The following is a 19,556-nucleotide window of genomic DNA, read 5'->3' as shown; positions in this document are numbered from 1 at the left end:
AGTCACTTTGTGATGCTTGCATAATAGGCCCCATTTTAGAAACTACAGCCCTCAAGGTATTCAAAACTGATTTTACAAACTTTAACCCTTTAGGTGTTCCACAAGAATTAAAGGAAAATGTAGATTACATTTCAGAATTTCACTTTTATGGCAGATTTTCCATTTTAATCCATTATTTTCTGCTAACAAAGCAAGGGTTAACCAAACAAAACAATATTTATTGCCCTGATTCTGTAGTTTATAGAATCACCCTATATGTGGTCGTAAACTGCTGTACAGGCACACAGCCGGGCGCAGAAGGAAAGGAACGCCATATCGCTTTTGGAGGGCAGGTTTCACTGGGATAATTTAAAGTTGCCATGTCACATTGGAAGACCCCCTGATGCACCCCTAGAGTAGAAACTCCAAGAAAAGACCCCATTTTGGAAACTATGGGATAAGGTGTCAGTTTTGTTGGTACTATTTTAGGGTACATATGATTTTGGTTGCTCTATATTACACTTTTTGTGAGGCAAGGTAACAAAAATAGCTGTTATGTTCATCTGACAGGTTAGTTCATGTGGTATTTTTATAGAGCAGGTTGTTACGCATGCAACAATACCCAAATTGGTTGTTTCAGTTTTACATAAAGCATTCTTGAAAAAAAAAATTTGTCTCCATATTCTGAAAGCCAGCCTTTTTTTTTATTTTTATTTTTTTTGCAATTGCCTTATGTAGGGGCTCATTTTTTTCGGTATGAGTCTGAGATGACTGGTACTATTTTAGGGTGCATGTGACTTTTTGATCGCTTGGCATTAACTTATTGTGATGTAAGGTGACAAATTACTTTAATTTTTTTTTACGGTGTGATTTTTATAGAGCAGGTTCTTACGGATGTGGCAATACCTAATAAGTATACTTTTCTATTTATTTAAGTTCAGCATACATACATATACTTTTTTTTTCCTTTCTTATATTTGTCCCACTGTGGGACTTCAGGGTTTGATCCCTGTTTCAATTCAGTACAATACATTCTGTATTGTACTGAATTGAACTGTCAGCGTCTTAGACTGGATCTCCCGGGCTTCCGTAGCTGGCAGATCCCGATGCCTGACCGCGGCATGTGAAATGGTTAATCCTCCAGCATCACTGCATGCAGCAATGTCGGCAGATGCAGCAGGGGCTGGGCCCATGCTGCGCATCGGGCGAGTGCAGCATGCAACATGCACGTGAGGATGCGGTAAGGTACCACATTCCCACATGTATGTGATTTTGCATGAAGGTGTTAAAGGAAAGTGTCGCCAACAATTGTCAGTTAAAACCAGATAGCAACACACACACTTTTTTTCTAATCTGATTTTGTATTCTGATTTACAGATTTCTTTATGCCTTTTCTTAAACATGGTTATGGGGGCAGCCATCTTGTCTAAGCTGCTCTTAACAGCATTTAGAAAGCATTAAGCAAATTGCTTTACGGCAGACCCATGGGCTACAGACACAATTGACAGGGTGGGACCTCATTGACTTCTATGGGAGAGTTTTATAGGCATGCTCTACTTGTGCAGAGGCCATTGTACAGATGGCTACAGAAGGAATAGATAAACTTTGATCCTGTCTTATCTATACACAGAGGTGATATCGCCTTATTACATGCAGGTTTAGAATTAGGGCTGTATTACATTGAGCGTTTTTTTTTTTTGTTTGTTTTTTGCGCTGATAATCACTAACAAGCTTGTTAGCAACCATCTAGCTTGCCGGCAGCAGATCATGCTGTCTCATAGTGATCTGCCCCAGGCAAACCACTGGACAGTATGGGGATGAGCATGGCATAGCGATAGCTTCTCTGCTAGCTTGCGATTGCCAGGAGGGAACGCCTCCTTCCTGACAATAGCTTGCTCAATCAGCCCATGTAATACAGGCTTAAAGGGGTTGTCCGGGAATTAAAAAAATGCAAATACTTAAATATTACTTTATTATAAATATGTTCCCAATACCTTTCGTTGGTTATAATAGCTCATTTTGTCTGGGGAGCAATCATTAGGAGAAATGTCCGCCTTCCTATTAGCACACACAAAACCTGTCCTAATCTCTCACAGCAGGAAACGTTACTTCACAACACTGAGGTAAAGACCTGCTTAATCCTCCTCTCTGCCCTGCTTGTCAGGGATTATGATCCTGAATACAGATAAGAACTTCAGCTGAATCTCTGTAGGAATGGAGCTCATGAGCAGACATGAAGTATAGAGAGGAGGTGGGGATGTGGATAATTAGCAGCAGCACTTGTATGCAGTCTCCATTACTTCACATAACCACTGTCTGTCCTGTCCGTCCTCTCTGTACTTCATGTCTCCTCCATTCCTACAAAGATGCAGCTGAAGTTCTTATCTGTAATCAGGATCATAATCCTTGACAAGCAGGAGAGGAGGATGAGGCAGCTCTTTACGTCAGTGTTTTGTGCATTAACCTTGTGGAAGTCCTCCTTTGTGATTAGTAGAGGTTTTGTGTGTACTTATAAAACTGCGGCCATTTTGTTTCTCCTAATGATTGCTTCCCAGAGAAAACGAGCCATTTTAACTAATGAAAGGTATTTGGGAATATATTTATAATAAAGTAATATTTATTTTCAGTTTCTTAATTCCCAGAGAACCACTTTAACACACAACTGACATGATCTACATACACAAAGTAGTGGTGCCTATTAGGCTTAGTGGCCAGTGCGAAAACTGCAAGATTTTATGGTTTTTGTTTAAATGTTTGACATGGAAACTTAAAAATAACCATCCAAAATTCTTTAAATATTGTTAACCATAAAAACGTAATTTAACCAATTGGCCATTTTCTTATGGCACAGATTTAAAGGGAATCTGTCACCAATTTTGAGCCTATATTTCTGTTAACATAGCAATGTGCAATAAAGTGCCTTCATTCCAGCATGTGTCCTCTTTCTTTTATTCAACTTTTCATTCAGATGAAAAAGCGATTTTTCTGATATGCAAATGAAGTCTCAAGGTGCCCAGAGGGGCGTTATTACTCTGCTCTAGTGCCCAGTAACGCCCCCCTGCAGTGCCCAGCCCGCCTTTCTTCCAAGCCCAGCGCGCCTCCTAAGAAATAAATGTACTCCCACATCCTTGCCGAACAGCGCCACCCCCTCCACTACGTCATTTAATTCCTTGCGTCGTCCTCTCTTGGCCTCCGAAATCCCGCGCAGTATCGCTGAGTGCCTGCGCCTGTACGATGCTCCTGAGGGCAACAGCCTCAATAGTGTCGCTGGGCATGCGCCGAGCCCAGTGACTTAATCAGAGCGCTGTTGCCCTCTGGAGCAGGAGTATCGTACAGGCACTCAGCGATACTGCGCCTGCGCGGGATTTCGGAGGCCAAGAGGAGGGCGCAAGGATGGTGCAGTGAATAAATTAAATGACGTAGTGGAGGGGGCGCCGCTGTTCAGCAAGGATGTGGGAGTAAATTTATTTCTTAGGAGGCGGGCTGGGCACTGCAGGGGGGCGTTACTGCGCACTAGAGCAGAGTAATAACGCCCCTCTGGGCACCTTGAGACTTAATTAGCATATCAGAAAAATCACTTTTTCATCTGAATGAAAAGTTGAATAAAAGAGACACATGCAGGAATGAAAACACTTTATTGCACATTGCTATGTTAACAGTATTATAGGCTCAAAATAGGTGACAGATTCCCTTTAATACATAGGAGGTATTTATGTCCAGTCACTTGACTGTTTGTTTGTTTTTGTCTTTCAGTTGCACAGAACAGTGAAAAACTCCAAGACAGTCCCTGTGTTTTTGTGCTGTCTCCAAGACAAGTGGACCTAATAAAAAATTCAAGGTACTGGTTTTGTGCAGTTGGCGTGCTGATAACAAAACGCTCTAGAACACTAACAATAGTGTCATGTAATATGTTGTGTACTGAGGAATTACACTCCTCATTATTCCTTGCTACAAGACAGAGGTTTCCTTCCATGTGGTGCCTTTGAGACATTGGTGGGCTGGCTTTTTCCTCTTATCCTTGTTGATTTATGTGCATAATCATAAGCAGAGTAACTTTGAGCGGAACAACCTTAAGACAAGCTGTCACAGACCTCGCTGAATGAAAGCATCAGAGGCAAAGCTAGTGTTCTCACCAGGTGAACATGTTCAAATGGCTTGGTCTACTGTGGCTTGAAGCACCCTTGAGAATCCAGCAAAACCTGCTCTGTTCTGGTCAAGCTGGAGTGCACAGTGGGTCCACTATCCCCAAGAGCTCACATCTGTAGTTGGCATTGAATGTGATGCCCCATGGTGGTAGACACTGAACATACACCCCAGCACCACTGAGGACAGGCCATCAATATTGAACTCCCAGAAAACCTATTTAAGTGTCAGTGCAGTGGAGACCTACCAGAAAAATAATTGGCCTCTTGTGTACATGTATTAAAAGCAGTGAGAATAAAATGTGCACATTTTTTAATATACACCAACAACCTCTTAATTTTCTTTTGAAGATTTTATTTTCCAGCCTCCGTTAAACTAATTCTCTGTCAGGTAAATTTGCATGTGAAGTTGTTGAGCTGGCACGCTCTTGTGCGGCTCATGTCTGGGTTTATGTTGGGATGAAACAGAGTAACGCAACCTCCAACTCCGCTATGTCTGCCTTGGTCACAGGGTAGGACTATGTTCCCATCATGGGCATCTATGCCCCTTTTGATGCAACCCATTATCTTATTGGCCTTGGCAGCAGCTGCCTGACACTGGTTTCTATAGCTTAGTCTACTTTCACTCTAGCGGCCCTGGACTACAGCTCCGGCCCCTTTGACAATGATGGGGGGCGGGCCGGAGTTCCGGCAGCAGCACGGCAAACATGCCGAGAGGCCCCTGGAATAAAAACTACGACATGTCAGACAGGGCACTTTTAATGGGGAATTTACTTTTACATTCTGCATTTCATCTGACAGTTTATTTTTTTTCACTGAATACAGTCGAGAGAAAAAGATTTAATAGCTTTGCTTTCTTCTCATCACTCTCTGCAACTCCCCCCTCATCACTCTGTAAACGGCCAACGCCTTCAGATTTATACTTTTTACCATTTATATAATTGAATAACATTTTAGGGTTAGTTTTACTCTTTGGCAATTAATCTCTTGGTCTCTGGTTTGGCCGCTTTTTTGACTTTTACATATTCTATTTTTCTCCTTATAGTTCGTCATTTATTGCTTTCTTTAAATTTCTATTTATCCACACCTTTTTTTTTTTTTTTTTTTTATTTTCTTGTTCCTCAAACTTTTATTCCCATAAGGTATGTACCTCTCACAATTAGATTTTAGGATGGTTTTAAAAATATCCAATTTTCTGGCTGTATTTTTATTTTTGAGGACTTTGTCCCAGTTAAATAAGCCAATAGCCTCTTAGTTGGCTAAATTTAGCTTTTTTGAAGTTTGGTATTTTTGTTACTCCCTGAAGAAACACTTTTTTTTTATTTTTTTATTTAATGACAATTGGAAGGTTATTACTTTATGGTCACTATTTCCCAGGTGTCCCCCCAACCTGCACATCTGTTGTTCTGTCAGGTCTATTGGTTAATACTAAGTCCAGTATGGCCGTCCCTCTAGTCGGTTCCTGAACCAGTTGGGAAAGGTAAATGTCTTTGGTTATTGCCAAGAACCTGTTTCCGTAATAAGATGTACAGGTTTCAGTTTCCCAGTCTATATCTGGGTAGTTGAAGTCCCCGATAATAATAATTTCATTATGATTTTCCGCCTCATCTATTTTGTTTAGAAGTAGTTTTTCTGTGGACTCTGGTATATTAGGTGGTTTATAATAAACTCCTATTAGTATTTTATTGTTTTTCCTCCATGTATTTCTACCCACAGTGACTCCACATGTTCATGTTGGAGATGGCAGTAGTATAGCAGTAGTATCATGGCTGTAATACACAGCTGGGTGGAATTATATGTATATGTACATATCAACTGACAGGCCATTACACTGAAGCCAGGGTGTATGATAAAGATACACCACCCCATATGAGATCCCAGTGAAAGAGGGAAAAACAGCAGCCAAGCAGCCAGATGAAAAATAAATAAATGTCACTTGCAGGTAAGCCAGACACCAACCCCAGTATGACGGGAAAACACAGGTGTGTAGGTAATTACAAACACCTGTGGCTGGACTAGCGTGCATATAGAAAACAATAGTAGACGTCCACCAGGATCCCCACCATCCGGCGCTAGTTCGACGGTTTGACCCTCCCTCCCTCTTATTTTAGTAAAAATTTTTTAATAAAGTTGTCGTTTTAGCGTCTCTATCTCCGTCCGTGAATGTTTTCTCATCATTGAGACATACTATTGATCCAATTTTCTTAGTCCTTGAATGTTCCTAATAGTTTGTGCCCATGGTATGCCAATGTGAAAAGCAAGCCCTCTGCATTTCCTGGTTTCAGAAACGCCCTACATGTGGCCCTAATCTTTTTTCTGAACATACAACTCCCTGTTGAACCCCTGAGAAGGGACATTTTAAAAACTCCTCCCAACAAGATATTAAGAGGTGGAGTGAGCATTTTGACACCCCAGGCAGAAGTTGCAATAACTCCTATACAAGCGTCACAGATGCCTTTACAGGACATTTTATCCTCCAACAAAAAAAGTGTATTAATACGTGTTAGAATTTTCACTGCCATTCAGCACGAACACTGCAATGATATTGCTGGTGGCTGAAATGGCTTATAAAAAAAACTCCATAAAGCAAGGTTTGTGTTGGAGAGTGTTTCCCAACCAGGGTTCCCAGGAAGTCCTGACCAGAGTTTCTGAGAACACTGCAACATCAGGGGATACCGGAAAATGCTCCCAGACCATCAACAGGTTAATATAAGAAAAAAATGCCTCTATGCTTTTCACAGCTTCTCTCTTTCCCCCCCAACTAAAGAGCTCAGTCATGAGAGAGAGACAGAGATTGTCGACTCGCTAATCGATTAGATGACACAACCGTACCTGTTTTTGCGGACTGCAAATTGCACGGATCCGGCCGTGTGTGGTCTGTATTTTGTATTTCCCTATGTTAGAAATGTCCATTCTTGTCTGCAAAAACAGACAAGAATAGGACATGGTTTCTTTTTTGTGGTGCTGAAGTGCGGATGCAGACAGCACAGTGTGCTGTCCACGTCATAGGTGGCCTCATTGAGACAAATGGGTCCACATCCGATCAGCAAAATTGCGGAATGGACAGAAAAATACGGTTATGTGAATTGTTCCTGGAGACCTTTTCCCTCATAAGATGTCCTGCATAGTTTCTCATATTAGCCTGTACTATTGATTTATGTAAAGTTGTCTGAAAAGTTATTATTCATTTAAGGATAAAATATAAGTTTTAGTACTTCTTGATTATATAAGTATATATTTTTATATTTTTTTGTCCTTAGGGATTTGCATCCTGGCACTAAATCTGTTCAGGTTGTCTTGAGGTAAGTAATTTCCAGTACTTGGCTTTCTTTTTGTCGCTCAAGGTGTCCCCACATTTGTGTGTTAACCTTTCTTTCAGGATTTGTTACACTGACACTAGCTGTCCACAAGAGGATCAGTACCCTCCCAACATTGCTGTAAAGGTCAATCACAACTATTGTTCAGTGCCGGTAAGTAAATTAATCTTGATCCCATGGTCTTTGATGCTCCCCTTATGTTTCACCTTTTGTAATATCAAGCTTCATATTAAACTTTTATTTTATTCTTTTAGGGTTACTACCCCTCCAATAAACCTGGTGTTGAACCCAAGAGGCCGTGCCGCCCTATAAATCTTACTAATCTCATGTATCTGTCTTCAGCTAGCAACAGAGTTACGGTCACCTGGGGAAACTATGGCAAGGTATAAGTCCCTTTGATTAATTTTTCTATGCCGTATAGAGGTCAAACATTGGTGTTATTCAGGGTCTGAGTCTTAAAGTGATCACTAAAACTAGGGTTTCCTAAGTCTGCAAATGCTTATGCTCAGCACACGTCAAATTTGTCAGAAGATAGCTTTCTAGATGTTTGGTTTAAAGGGCTTATTCCATGAATAAAAAGGAAAGATGTCACCCGCTCACGCTTGCAGCGGGCATCTGGTTTATGCAGCAGGCATACTGGGATAATGACTGCAACAGGCAGTAATGCCAAATTGTGGACTTTTAACCTGTCAGATGCCGCGGTTAAATGTCGCAGCATCCGGAGGTGCAAAAAGTGTATGAGAAAAGCAATCTAATGATTACTTGATATAGTTCCCTAGGGGAACTATAAAAGTGTGTAAAAAAAAAAAATCCCCGCCCCCCCCCCCTCCTAAATTAAAAGTTCGTATTAAAAAATCATTAAAAATAAACACCATAGGTATCGCCGCATGCAAAAAACGCCATACTATTAAAATATAAGTCTAAAAAGTGATCAAAAAGTTATTGAAATGCTGTAAAAACACAACCCATAAAACTCTAGCGGAATTGTGTTTTTGACTATTGGGGCTAGTCCCTATTGCATAGGATTGGATGCTGATTGGCACCATAAAATATAAAGTTATACTGTGCACTTTCACACTGGCGTTTTTGCTGGATCCGTCATGAATCAGCAAAAACGCTTCCGTCTGCATCCGTTCTGAACAGATTTAGTTGTATTCTCTAAAATAGCAAAGACCAATCCGTCTCTAAAACCATTGTAAGTCAATGGGGGACTGATCTGTTTTCTTTACTGTCTGAGAAAACGGATCCGCAACCATTGACTTGCATTGTGTCATGACGGATCTGTCTTGCTCTGCACCACATCGTGGACAGAAAAACTCACCTTTCAGTGTTATTCTGTCCGCGATGGGGACGCAGCCAAACAGTGCATTCCGTTTCGTTCAGTTCAGTTTTGTCCCTATTAACAATGAATGGGGAGAAAACTGAAGCGTTTCACCCCTGCTATTGAGATCCTATGACTGATCTCAATAGCAGAAAGGGAAAGCGCAGATGTGAAAGTAGCCTTACCCGACCTTGGGATTTTGATGTCTAGCTGATGTGGTGTTCCATATGCTACTTATATGTTTAATTGTAAGTTATTTAATCATGTCTAAATAAAATGAGATTAGATGTCATGCGTAGTTTCGTTTTTGGGGTATATTGTAACATTGGATTGCGCTCTATTCTGTTTGATGTATTGTGGAGCTATATTTTGTGTGGTAAAGCTGCTGGGAGACTGCATGGCTCACCACAGCTCGGGTGAGTGCAATGGGTCCATGAAACAGCAGGGATGGTGGGAGTTTGTTAGCCGTGCTGTCAGAATAATCTGCTTCTATTGGTATCCTTGCATTATAGGTGTTATAGGAAATTGCATTTATCATGTAGAGAAGGTTAAAGGGAATCTGTCACCCCAATTTTGGACTAATGGCTACAGTAATACATGCTTAGTACTTCAGATGTAGACTCCTGATCACTAATATATTATTTTTTTCTTACTGCCCCCGGTTCTACTGCTGTCAGCATTTAAAGCTGCATCGAAATACAGTCCAGACGTGCTGTTCTAACATAATAAGGAGAACTTATGTGCACAAGCTCTGAGCGCTGACAGCAGGGAAATGGGGGTCAGAAGGAAAATAAAAACTAGTGATCTGGACTCCATATCTGCAGTACTGCTCATGTATTAATGTAGAAAATGGTCCAAAGTCAGGGTGACAGATTCCCTTTAACCCGTAGAGGACCCGCGCCGTACATGTACGGCGCAACCAGACGTGACTTAAGGATCAGCGCCTTACTTTTACAGCGCGAGGTCAGTTTGGCTCTGGGTGAAAATCGTGGGGGGACCGGAGCGTGATGGCTGCTCTTACTGACAGGCAGCTATGCCGGGTAAGGGTAGCATCGGCTATTTCGGCTCCGTGCGCTTTGTTTGGCTGTTAACTCTTGATTTGTTGCAGAAAAATAGATTAAAATTTAAAGTCTGCTAAAAAAATAAAAATAATTATTTGAATTTCATTCCCATTTCTCGTGTGGCACCTAAAGGGTTAACTAAGTTTGTAAAATCAGTTTTGAATATCTTGAGGGGTGTAGTTTCTAAAATGGGGTGGTTTTAATATGTAAGCTCCAGAGAGGGACTTCATAACTGAACTGGTCCTGAAAAAATTTGGGTTTGGAAATGTTTTCCTTCTAACGTCCCCCAAAAATAAAATGGCATTCACAAAATAATCCAAACATGAAGTAGACATATGGGGAATGTAAAGTAATAACTATTTTTGGAGTTATTACTATCTATTATAAAAGTAGAAAAATAGAAATTTGCTAGTTTTTCAAATTTTTTGTAATTTTTTTTTTTATTTTGATAAATGACATTTTTTGACTCCATTTTACCAGTGTCATGAAGTACAATATGTGACTAGAGAACAGTCTCAGAATGGCCTGGATAAGTAAGTGTTTTAAAGTTAACACACAGTGACGCATAAGATTTGCTAAAAATGGCTTTGTCCTTAAGGTAAAAAAATGGCAGGGTCCTAAAGGGGTTAATACAAGGCACTTAGTATTTATTTCTCCATCACATTATACTCTGCTTATTTCCAGGGATTACTGGCATAGCTGCAGCATAGATATGAGGTGGCCTGGATGGGAGGTGCTGCACATGTGTGCCTATGCATGCTTCCACAGTCACGACCACCAAGGAGACTGGCTTTTTTCTTAGAGCAGGGGGTCAGCAACCTTCGGCACTCCAGCTGTTGTGAAACTGCAATTCCCAGTATGCTCCATTCATTTCTATGAAAGTTCTGAGAAGAGTAGAGCAAGTATGCATGCTGGGAGTTGTAATTTCACAACAGCTGGAGTGCCGGTGGTTGCCTACCCCTGCTATAGAGTGAAAGCACGGCTGTCGCTGCTGGATTGCAGGGTGGTCATACCCCTTGTTAGTGTATAATGTAGGGCTGCACGATATGGGAATTTTGTGCGATTGCGATTAGGGTGCTAAAATCTGCGATATCGATATTTTAAGGGAATTGTGCTAGAGGTCTATTTGCTTGGGTTTTCCTGTATGAGCCGCTGACGCCGCCACAGGAGCCCCTGCCGTGACCAGTCCCCCAGGTACCGTATTTTTTGCTTTTTAAGACGCACCTAGGTTTTTGAGGAGGAAAATTAGAAAAAAAAGATTTTGAACCAGAAGGTGTGCTTTTGGTGGATTTTGAACTAATGGTTGTCTGTGGATGGCACTGTTATGCGGGGACCCGCGGATGACGCACACATTACTTTCTTTGTATGCAAAGTCTTTCTTTACTGCTGAAACAATCACTCTCCTATTGATAAACTCCTATTGATAAAATCACCAGCCTCTGTACTCACTATGAATGCACTGCAGCAAGCAGGCCAGAGCATGACTGACGTCGCTCAGTCAGTCACGCTCCTCCCACTTCATTAATGAGGCGACTGAAGTCATGCGCCGGCCGGCTCGCTGCAGTGCATTTATAGATAGAGTAGGTTCCCACTTAAACAAGAGGCAACCTTGTCGCGGTAAGTGGGCCTATGCTCTTTGATCAAACTGTATACTAATGCCTCTTTATAGTGCACAGCAAATGATTGATAATAGTGCTGTATAGCCATGTCTTATCAAAAGAAATGCTGAAAATTGAAAACAGTTGTCATATCAGAAGCATAGGAATAAGGATGTGCGATTTTAGATTCTCTATACATATCAATAGCATTTATAGATAGACTGGTGATTTTATCAATAGGAGAGCGATTGCTTTAGCAGTAAAGAAAGACTTTGCATACAAAGACAGTTATGTGCGCAGGGCCCGTCGCGACTTGCCTCCAGCCCCTCCCTATAACTGATGTATCGCCAGCCGCATTATGCAGCATAGCGGCCGGCGATACATCAGTGTCAGCCACGTAAAAAGTAAACCATCACTTTGAGACGCACAGTGTCTCTTATAAAGCGAAAAATAATCGCAGCATTTTTGGGTCGGCCAAATCGCCATATAGCAATCGGCGATTATCGCGACACGATTGCTTTGGCGATATATCGTGTAGGCCTAGAATGTGATTGAAAAATGAATCTACCCAGCAAAGAAGGCAATATGGATAATGGTACAGGCCTTGTATAAACTTTATCTACATGATAAATGGCATTTACTTAACCCCTTAAGGACTCGGCCCTATTTCACCTTCTGGACTTGACCATTTTTTGCAAATCCGACCAGTGTCACTTTAAGTGCTGATAACTTTAAAACGCTTTGACTTATTCAGGCCATTCTGAGATTGTTTTTTCGTCACATATTGTACTTCATGACACTGGTAAAATGAAGTAAAAAAAAATGTATTTTTATTTATAAAACAAAATACCAAATTTACCTAAAATTTGTAAAAAGAAATTGCAAATTTCCAAGTTTCAATTTCTCTACTTCTATAATACATAGTATTACCTCCAAAAATAGTTATTACTTTACATTCCCCATAGGTTTACTTCATGTTTGGATAATTTTGGGAATATTTTATTTTTTCGGGATGTTACAAGGATTAGAATTTTTAGTTGCAAATCTTGAAATTTTTCAGAAATTTTCAAAAAACCCATTTTTAGGGACCAGTTCAGGTCTGAAGTCACTTTGCGAGGCTTACATAATAGAAACCACCCAAAAATGACCCCATTCTATAAACTACACCCCTCAAGGTATTCAAAACTGATTTTACAAACTTTGTTAACCCTTTTAGGTGTTCCACAAGAATTAATGGAAAATAGAGATACAATTTCAAAATTTCACTTTTTTGGCAGATTTTCCATTTTCATTTTTTTTGGCCAGTTACAAAGCCAGGGTCAACAGCCAAACCAAACTCAATATTTATGGCCCAGATTCTGTAGTTTACAGAAACACCCCATATGTGGTCGTAAACCGCTGTACGGGCACACGGCAGGGCGCAGAAGGAAAGGAATGCCATACGGTTTTTGGAAGGCAGATTTTGCTGGACTGGTTTTTTTGACACCATGTCCCATTTGAAGCCCCCCTGATGCACCCCTAGAGTAGAAACTCCAAAAAAGTGGCCCCATTTTAGAAACCACGGGATAGGGTGGCAGTATTGTTGGTACTAGTTTAGGGTACATATGATTTTTGGTTGCTCTCTTACTTTTTGTGAGGCAAGATAACAAGAAATGGCTGTTTTGGCACCGTTTTTATTTTTTGTTACTTACAACATTCACCTGACAGGTTAGATCATGTGATATTTTTATAGACCAGGTTGTCACGGATGCGGCGATACCTAATATGTATACTTTTTTTTTATTTATGTAAGTTTTACACAATGATTTCTTTTTTTTTTTTTTTTGAAGCAAAAAAAAATCATGTTTTAGTGTTTCCATAGTCTGAGAGCCATAATTTTTTCAGTTTTTGGGCGATTACCTTGGGTAGGGTATGATTTTTGCGGGATGAGATGACTGTTTTATTGGCACTATTTTGGGGTGCGTGTGACTTTTTGATCGCTTGCTATTACACTTTTTGTGATGTAAGGTGACAAAAAATGGTTTATTTAGCACAGTTTATATTTTTTACGGTGTTCATCTGAGGGGTTAGGTCATGTGATATTTTTATAGAGCCGGTCGATACGTACATGGCGATACCTCATATGTATACTCCTCTCCTCCCCCCTCCCCCCCTACTTCTGTATTGGAATGCATTGGCTGTATGAGTAATAGTGTGTATTACTCATACAGTTTCCGGCCTGTGAGATCCAGGGGGCTGGATCTCACAGGCTCTTCACCGGAAGGCAGCGCGATGCCTTCCTTAGGCATCGCGCTGCCTTCCATGCTATCGGGTCCCCTCCACAGGCCCATGGGGACCCGATGGCACCACCGCCACTGCACCAGGTAAAAGCCGCAAACCGCAGGTCTGACACCCCCCCCCCCCCCCCCCCCCCCCCCGCGCATTTAGCCAAGGTGCCTGCTCAATGATTTGAGCAGGCACCTTGTTCCGATCAAGGTAGTGATCGGAACAACACATGACGTACCGATACGTCATGGGTCCCTAAGGGGTTAAGTGAGACAAACCCTTTAACCATTTTTTTTTTTTTATGCGTTGGTTGGATTACCTTAAATATATTACTTTTATACAATGATCACTAAGGCCTTGTTTCCATTATTCACCTGTACATACTTTGCTTTCTTGGACAGAGTTATTCTGTGGGCTTGTATTTGGTGAGACAGAGAACCTCATCTGAACTTTTACAACGTTTAAAAACCATCGGTGTGAAACATCCAGAATTGTGCAAGACCCTTGGTAAGAGTTTAGTTTGCAAGATAAATCCAAATTCAGGCTTCAATAGTCAGTAGTTAAATGAGAATCTTGGTTTAATCAATTAGTGCGGTTTGCTTTTGTCAGTCAGAGGGAGCTGGAGGATATAGCCATATTTCATAGATTAAATATAGAGCCGGAAAATTGTTGGTGATGTCACAAACACTATAACTGAAGGCATGCTTGACGCATTGTAGGTGCCATTCCTTGGTAAATGTTCCACTGTCAAGTGGTAACCAGCCCCACACACCCCCAAAAAAATACAGAAAGAAATGTCATTAGTCAAACAATTTTTCTTAATCTTTTACAATCTAACATCAGTGTTAGTGTTTATCTGTAATTTGTTATTTACATTAATAAATCGTAACACATTTTAATTTTTTTTTCTTCAATCTGTGCAGTTAGGGAAAAACTGCGTCTCGACCCAGATAGTGAGATTGCGACCACTGGTGTAAGAGTATCACTTATTTGTCCGGTAAGACAAAATATATAACATGTTTGAAGCTTTAACAGTCATGGGTGGTTTTTATTTTCAGCTTTGTCTTCAGAGGCTGTGGTTCTCCCTAGTAACTTCATCTTATGGCACTGTAATATTAAAGGGGTTGGTTGCAATGAGAAAAAGGCCATCCTCCAGACGAAGCACTACTTTAGGCTGATAGGCAGTCATTGGCAGGTCTGCAGCACTAGATAACAGGATATGGACATGATTTTCACTGTTTCTGTAAAAATGGCAGACACCATTAATGTTCCTGTGGGCATCAAGAATAAGTTCTCCAGGACTGAAATATTGAGGACCTATCCTCAGCATAAGGTTATCAGCATCAGATGTGCAAGAGGCTGAGTCCTGGCACCCAAGCAATCGACTGTTTGCTGGAGCTCCTGCAGTGCTTTTTCCACTGTGTAGGTGCCAGGGGCAGGTTACTGCAACACAGTGGACAGAGCTGTCTCACTCTGGTGGTGCCCTTTTCCAACACCAGAGCTCCTGCAAACAGCTGATCGTCTTGGTGTTCTGATGTTGATCTGGTATTAATGACTTGTTAAGTTTACAGATATTACGAGGAATGTCTCGCCATGTTCTGCTGAACATGCTGGCCATTCTTTTTGAATCCCACACTTGCTTGGTTTTAAATGTTAGTGACACCCAAATTAAAGATCTCATAGACTAGCATATAAAGGAGACTTTTGTTCCACACAGCAGATACTGTGTGAGTTTGTGTTTATCACCTGACCAAGCAGAGGATTAGGACAGACACTTCATAAGGGTACAGTCACACAACATCAGGGGGAGGGGGGGAGAGTCCATTAAAAATCTGTCAGTTTTTCATGGCCATTTTGCATCAGTAGGTGCTTCCATTTTCTGCTTGTTTATCAATTTTAATGGGCCTTTAAAAGATGAATTTCATAGGTCCCAGAGTTCCCTTAGTTATATATATTATATTCCCCCTGGCAGTGCCACAGTATCTATTATAGTCCCCATAGTGCCTCCAGTATATATATGTCCCTATAGTGACCCCTCATGGTGGCAATAATAATGTCCCCCATTAATGTCCAAAAATGTGTTTACATGATACCATGTGCCAACAGGCAAGAAAATAAAACACTTAGTCGGAGTATCATTTTAAAACTGGAGTGTAAAGGCTGCCATTTGTTTTTTTTAAACCTGGATACATGATGCACCTTAAGCACAGAGAACATCTTCTAATAGAATGGCTTTTTATTTTGCAGCTTGTAAAGATGCGCTTAACTGTACCATGTCGAGCAGAGACCTGCGCTCACCTGCAGTGCTTTGATGCAGTCTTCTATTTACAAATGAATGAAAAGAAACCAACATGGATGTGTCCTGTGTGTGACAAACCTGCTCAATATGATCAACTTATAATTGATGGGTGAGATGTCAATTTTGGCAAAAAAAAAGTTACCTTCCATGTTACAACAGTTGCTTTTAGAAGGAAAAGTGTTTGATAACTTGTCACCATTGTGTACAAAAAGCTGTGGCCGGGGACAGCAGCTCCCATCCCAGCTACTTTGTATCTGCTCTGCAGCAGTGTGTAATCGATGGAAAGATGAATTAATGGGGTTATCCAAACCTGGGAAACCCACCAGTGATGCCCGGGCCCCTCATACAGAGAATACTTCCTAGTCCTCAACATTCCTGCGTCCTTCCAGAGCCCTCCACGGCTGTTACTGCATCTCCCCGACGTGCAGATCACAACATCTGTCAACGGGTGGGGTGCAGACATGAGTTTGTACAATTACAGCGACACCAAATACAGTTTTGTTTACGTTTTAATACTTTTGCTCAATAAAAATAAAACTTTAAAAAAAGTTTTTATATTGCCTCATCCCAAGGCCTATACTTTTTGTTCTACAGAGCTGTCCATGGGCTCCATTTGATTGGTATCATTTGTGGTTTCTTTGTACACTTTTGATCGCTGCTTATTCAGTTTTTTTTGTGGCGAATAAGCAATGATTTGGGCTTTTTTTTTTTTTTTTGTCAGTTTTTTCCCTTAAAAATTTTTTTAAAACTATTTCAGAACCATTTAATTGTCCCACAAGGGGATGAATCGTCTTTTATTTGCTTCTATAATACTCTACTGATTATGCAGTGCAGAGCATTATACAGACAGCCAGCAGGCTGCACCAGAGAGGCACAGCCTGATGGAAATACACTGCAGGCAGGCCTGGTTCCTTCATTAGGCCCCAGGCTGCTATACCAAGACATCAGCAATCCGCAGTCTCATTTGCCGATGGGAGACTGAGGAATCTCTCTCACTCTAAACCACTTAGATGCTGCAGTTGCTATCAACCATGGCATCTAAGGGGTTAAATGGCCCAGATTATCGCTTCTTCCAGTCAGTGATCCAGCCTAAGGCCCCTTAGTGATCACTGTAACACTGTGTAAAAAGGCATATTGGCAGTCACTAAGGGGTTAACATTTTTGCAAACTTATTCTAAATTGACAACATACAAATTCAGTTAATTCCACACATTGAGAACGGACACTGGTGTAGAAATGAAAAATCAAAATTAAGTCATGCTGACTTTCGTACATGATGGATTTAAAAATTGCACAGCTTGTGACTACTTGCTGGGGTGTCCTGTGTAACTTCCCTCACAGCACTGCTGGAAAGGTATTGCAGGAAAGCAATGTATCTATTATACATGGTAATGTGGGTGTGTTTTTTTTTTTTTTCTTGTCTGAGTATGCATAAACGCATTATGCCACCGTTACAAAGTGCTAAATAAGAAATACTCCAGTTTGGTGTTTTTTTTTTTTTTTTTCTTTGTTTTGACAGTGTGGGAATCAATGAATTAAACCTTTCTTATCCCAGATCATGCTATTAGGAATATGAGCACTTCACAGTGATTTCTTGTCAGTTTCATAAATCTACCTCAAAATTGTTTCAGACTTTTGTCAAAGATCCTCAGTGAGTGTAAGGATGCCGATGAAATTGAATTCCTGGTTGATGGGTCTTGGCGTCCAATAAAAGCGGAGAAAGAGAGGAGCAGCAGTCCACTCTGTCCTATTCTTGATTTAGGTATTTGAAACTTCTCTTGCCTTTCCCCATCTTGTACTTGTTTCACAGATCTACTTGGCTTTATTTCTCTGTTCAATGAATTTTTCTTTTTTCCAAAAGCAATGCTTCTCCTTTTCTATTTATCAGGCTCTCCGGAAATGACTGCAAAGGTCCCCCCTCCTAGCAGCACCGTATCAACTGAGAATGGAAAGCCTGGGCCAGATGTGGTTGATCTGACACTGGACAGCTCTTCGTCTTCATCGTCCTCCTCTGAAGAAGACGAGGAAGAGGAGGAGGAGGACCGTCCATCACATAAGAGACGCTGCTTTGAAAAAGGACTCTTATCAGCTTGCTGACCCCCCCCCCCCCCCCCCCTCCCCTCCTGCTTTCTTACACTGAACTTGGACTTAATTGCAAACAGATGCAGCTGGGTGCTGTTATATCCCCTCTTCCTACCAAGACCTGTATGCATCACAATTTTTGCAATGTCCCTTGTACAATTTAGGAGGCATAGAACATCATGTTGACCTTCAGTGGGCGAATACTCGGTCTTCATTCCCCCCTTTTATTTTTATTATTTTTTCTATTTTAATGAAATGTATATTGACAGTGGGCCCAGGAGACAGACTGAGGGGAGAAACCATTCCATGCCTCCTTATCAACCACTCTCCTTGCCTTTAGAAACACATTTGAAATGCAGACTTTTTCCCCCCTTTGCTCTCATGTATGAGCAGTGAAGGGGCACAGTAGTATAGTTAAATATTTGGAACAATTGGATTGTCATTCAAGGGATGTGAATGTTGGTGGGAAAATAAATGCAAAAGATTAATACTGTAAATACCGTATCTATTTAGAGATGAACTTTGATGATGACACAGCCATTATGGGATTGAAAGAATGGCCGGCTCAATATACTAACATCCTGCAGATATGTGGGAGTGGGGTTTTATTCTTCAGTCTGTTTAGTAATATGCAAAAGCGGGGGGGAGGGGGGGTGCAGATTTTTGTAAGCAACATTGAGGGTGGGAGAGGGGTTTACACAATGCTTTCAGTCAAACTACCTCTCTGCTATTCAGGTTTTTGTTTGTGCTAGTTAGGGGAGGGGTAAATGCTGCTCTAGACCTCTTTCTTTCTCCTCCCCACAATAATCCTCCTTATTACATCCTTCACTCTGCTGCCCCCTCGCTCCACACAGTCTGTTCTCATACCATAGGAAAATTTTAAGAAAAAAATGCTATGGAGAGGGTTCAAATTATATATATGCACTTGCTAAGGGGTCCATTAGGGTAAGATGTCCTAGCAGTCTTCTTCATTTCGTAGGTGAATGCATTTGCAGAGTCCCAGCATACTACACACAAGGTGCACACATCATAGATTTTCATGTACTTCTGCCCTCACCAGAGCCTTATTTTTATTATCTTTAGTCTAGTCATATGTGGGTAGGTGACCAGGTCTTATCTATAAACTGTTTGTCCATACATCCTGAGTGGTTAACAGCTGATTGCCTCTTGTTTAGCTTTGTATTCATGCTCTTCACTTGACCATCACAACTTAGACTTTTCCTGGGTTTTTGTGTTGTGGCCACAGGGCAGTAGTGTGTCTCGTGGCTAAGAACTGTACGGCATAACCAGATGTGATTTAACACAAAATGATGTGCTTTACCTTGTCGCACATTTACAACAATATGGTTCTCCTACATGTGGTATACTGCTTGTATACACCCAGCCTAAAATAAAATGGCTTGTGCTTGTCATAATTAATGTGAAATAATCTCAGCAGCTCTAGAAATTTATTAATCAGGTAATTTCTTTTGGTTGTATATCATTCTGATCA

The 19,556-nt window shown here is 41.0% G+C and overlaps 1 protein-coding gene across 1 annotated transcript in view; it reads left to right on the top strand.

Moving 5' to 3' along the window:
• PIAS4 (protein inhibitor of activated STAT 4) overlaps positions 1–19,171 on the top strand; it is a 66,760-nt gene extending 47,589 nt beyond the window's left edge. The window contains exons 3-11 of the mRNA XM_040417703.1: positions 3,733–3,817; positions 7,382–7,423; positions 7,501–7,591; positions 7,693–7,821; positions 14,085–14,190; positions 14,607–14,680; positions 15,931–16,091; positions 17,614–17,744; positions 17,871–19,171. Coding sequence (XP_040273637.1) covers positions 3,733–3,817; positions 7,382–7,423; positions 7,501–7,591; positions 7,693–7,821; positions 14,085–14,190; positions 14,607–14,680; positions 15,931–16,091; positions 17,614–17,744; positions 17,871–18,079 — 1,028 coding nt within the window. The 3' untranslated portion in view covers positions 18,080–19,171. The remainder of the gene's footprint in view (positions 1–3,732; positions 3,818–7,381; positions 7,424–7,500; positions 7,592–7,692; positions 7,822–14,084; positions 14,191–14,606; positions 14,681–15,930; positions 16,092–17,613; positions 17,745–17,870) is intronic.
• Positions 19,172–19,556: the final 385 nt, after the last annotated feature.

This window comes from Bufo bufo, chromosome 2, assembly GCF_905171765.1.
Source record: "Bufo bufo chromosome 2, aBufBuf1.1, whole genome shotgun sequence".
Classification (NCBI taxonomy): domain Eukaryota; kingdom Metazoa; phylum Chordata; class Amphibia; order Anura; family Bufonidae; genus Bufo; species Bufo bufo.
This window is presented reverse-complemented; position numbering and strand designations above follow the sequence as displayed.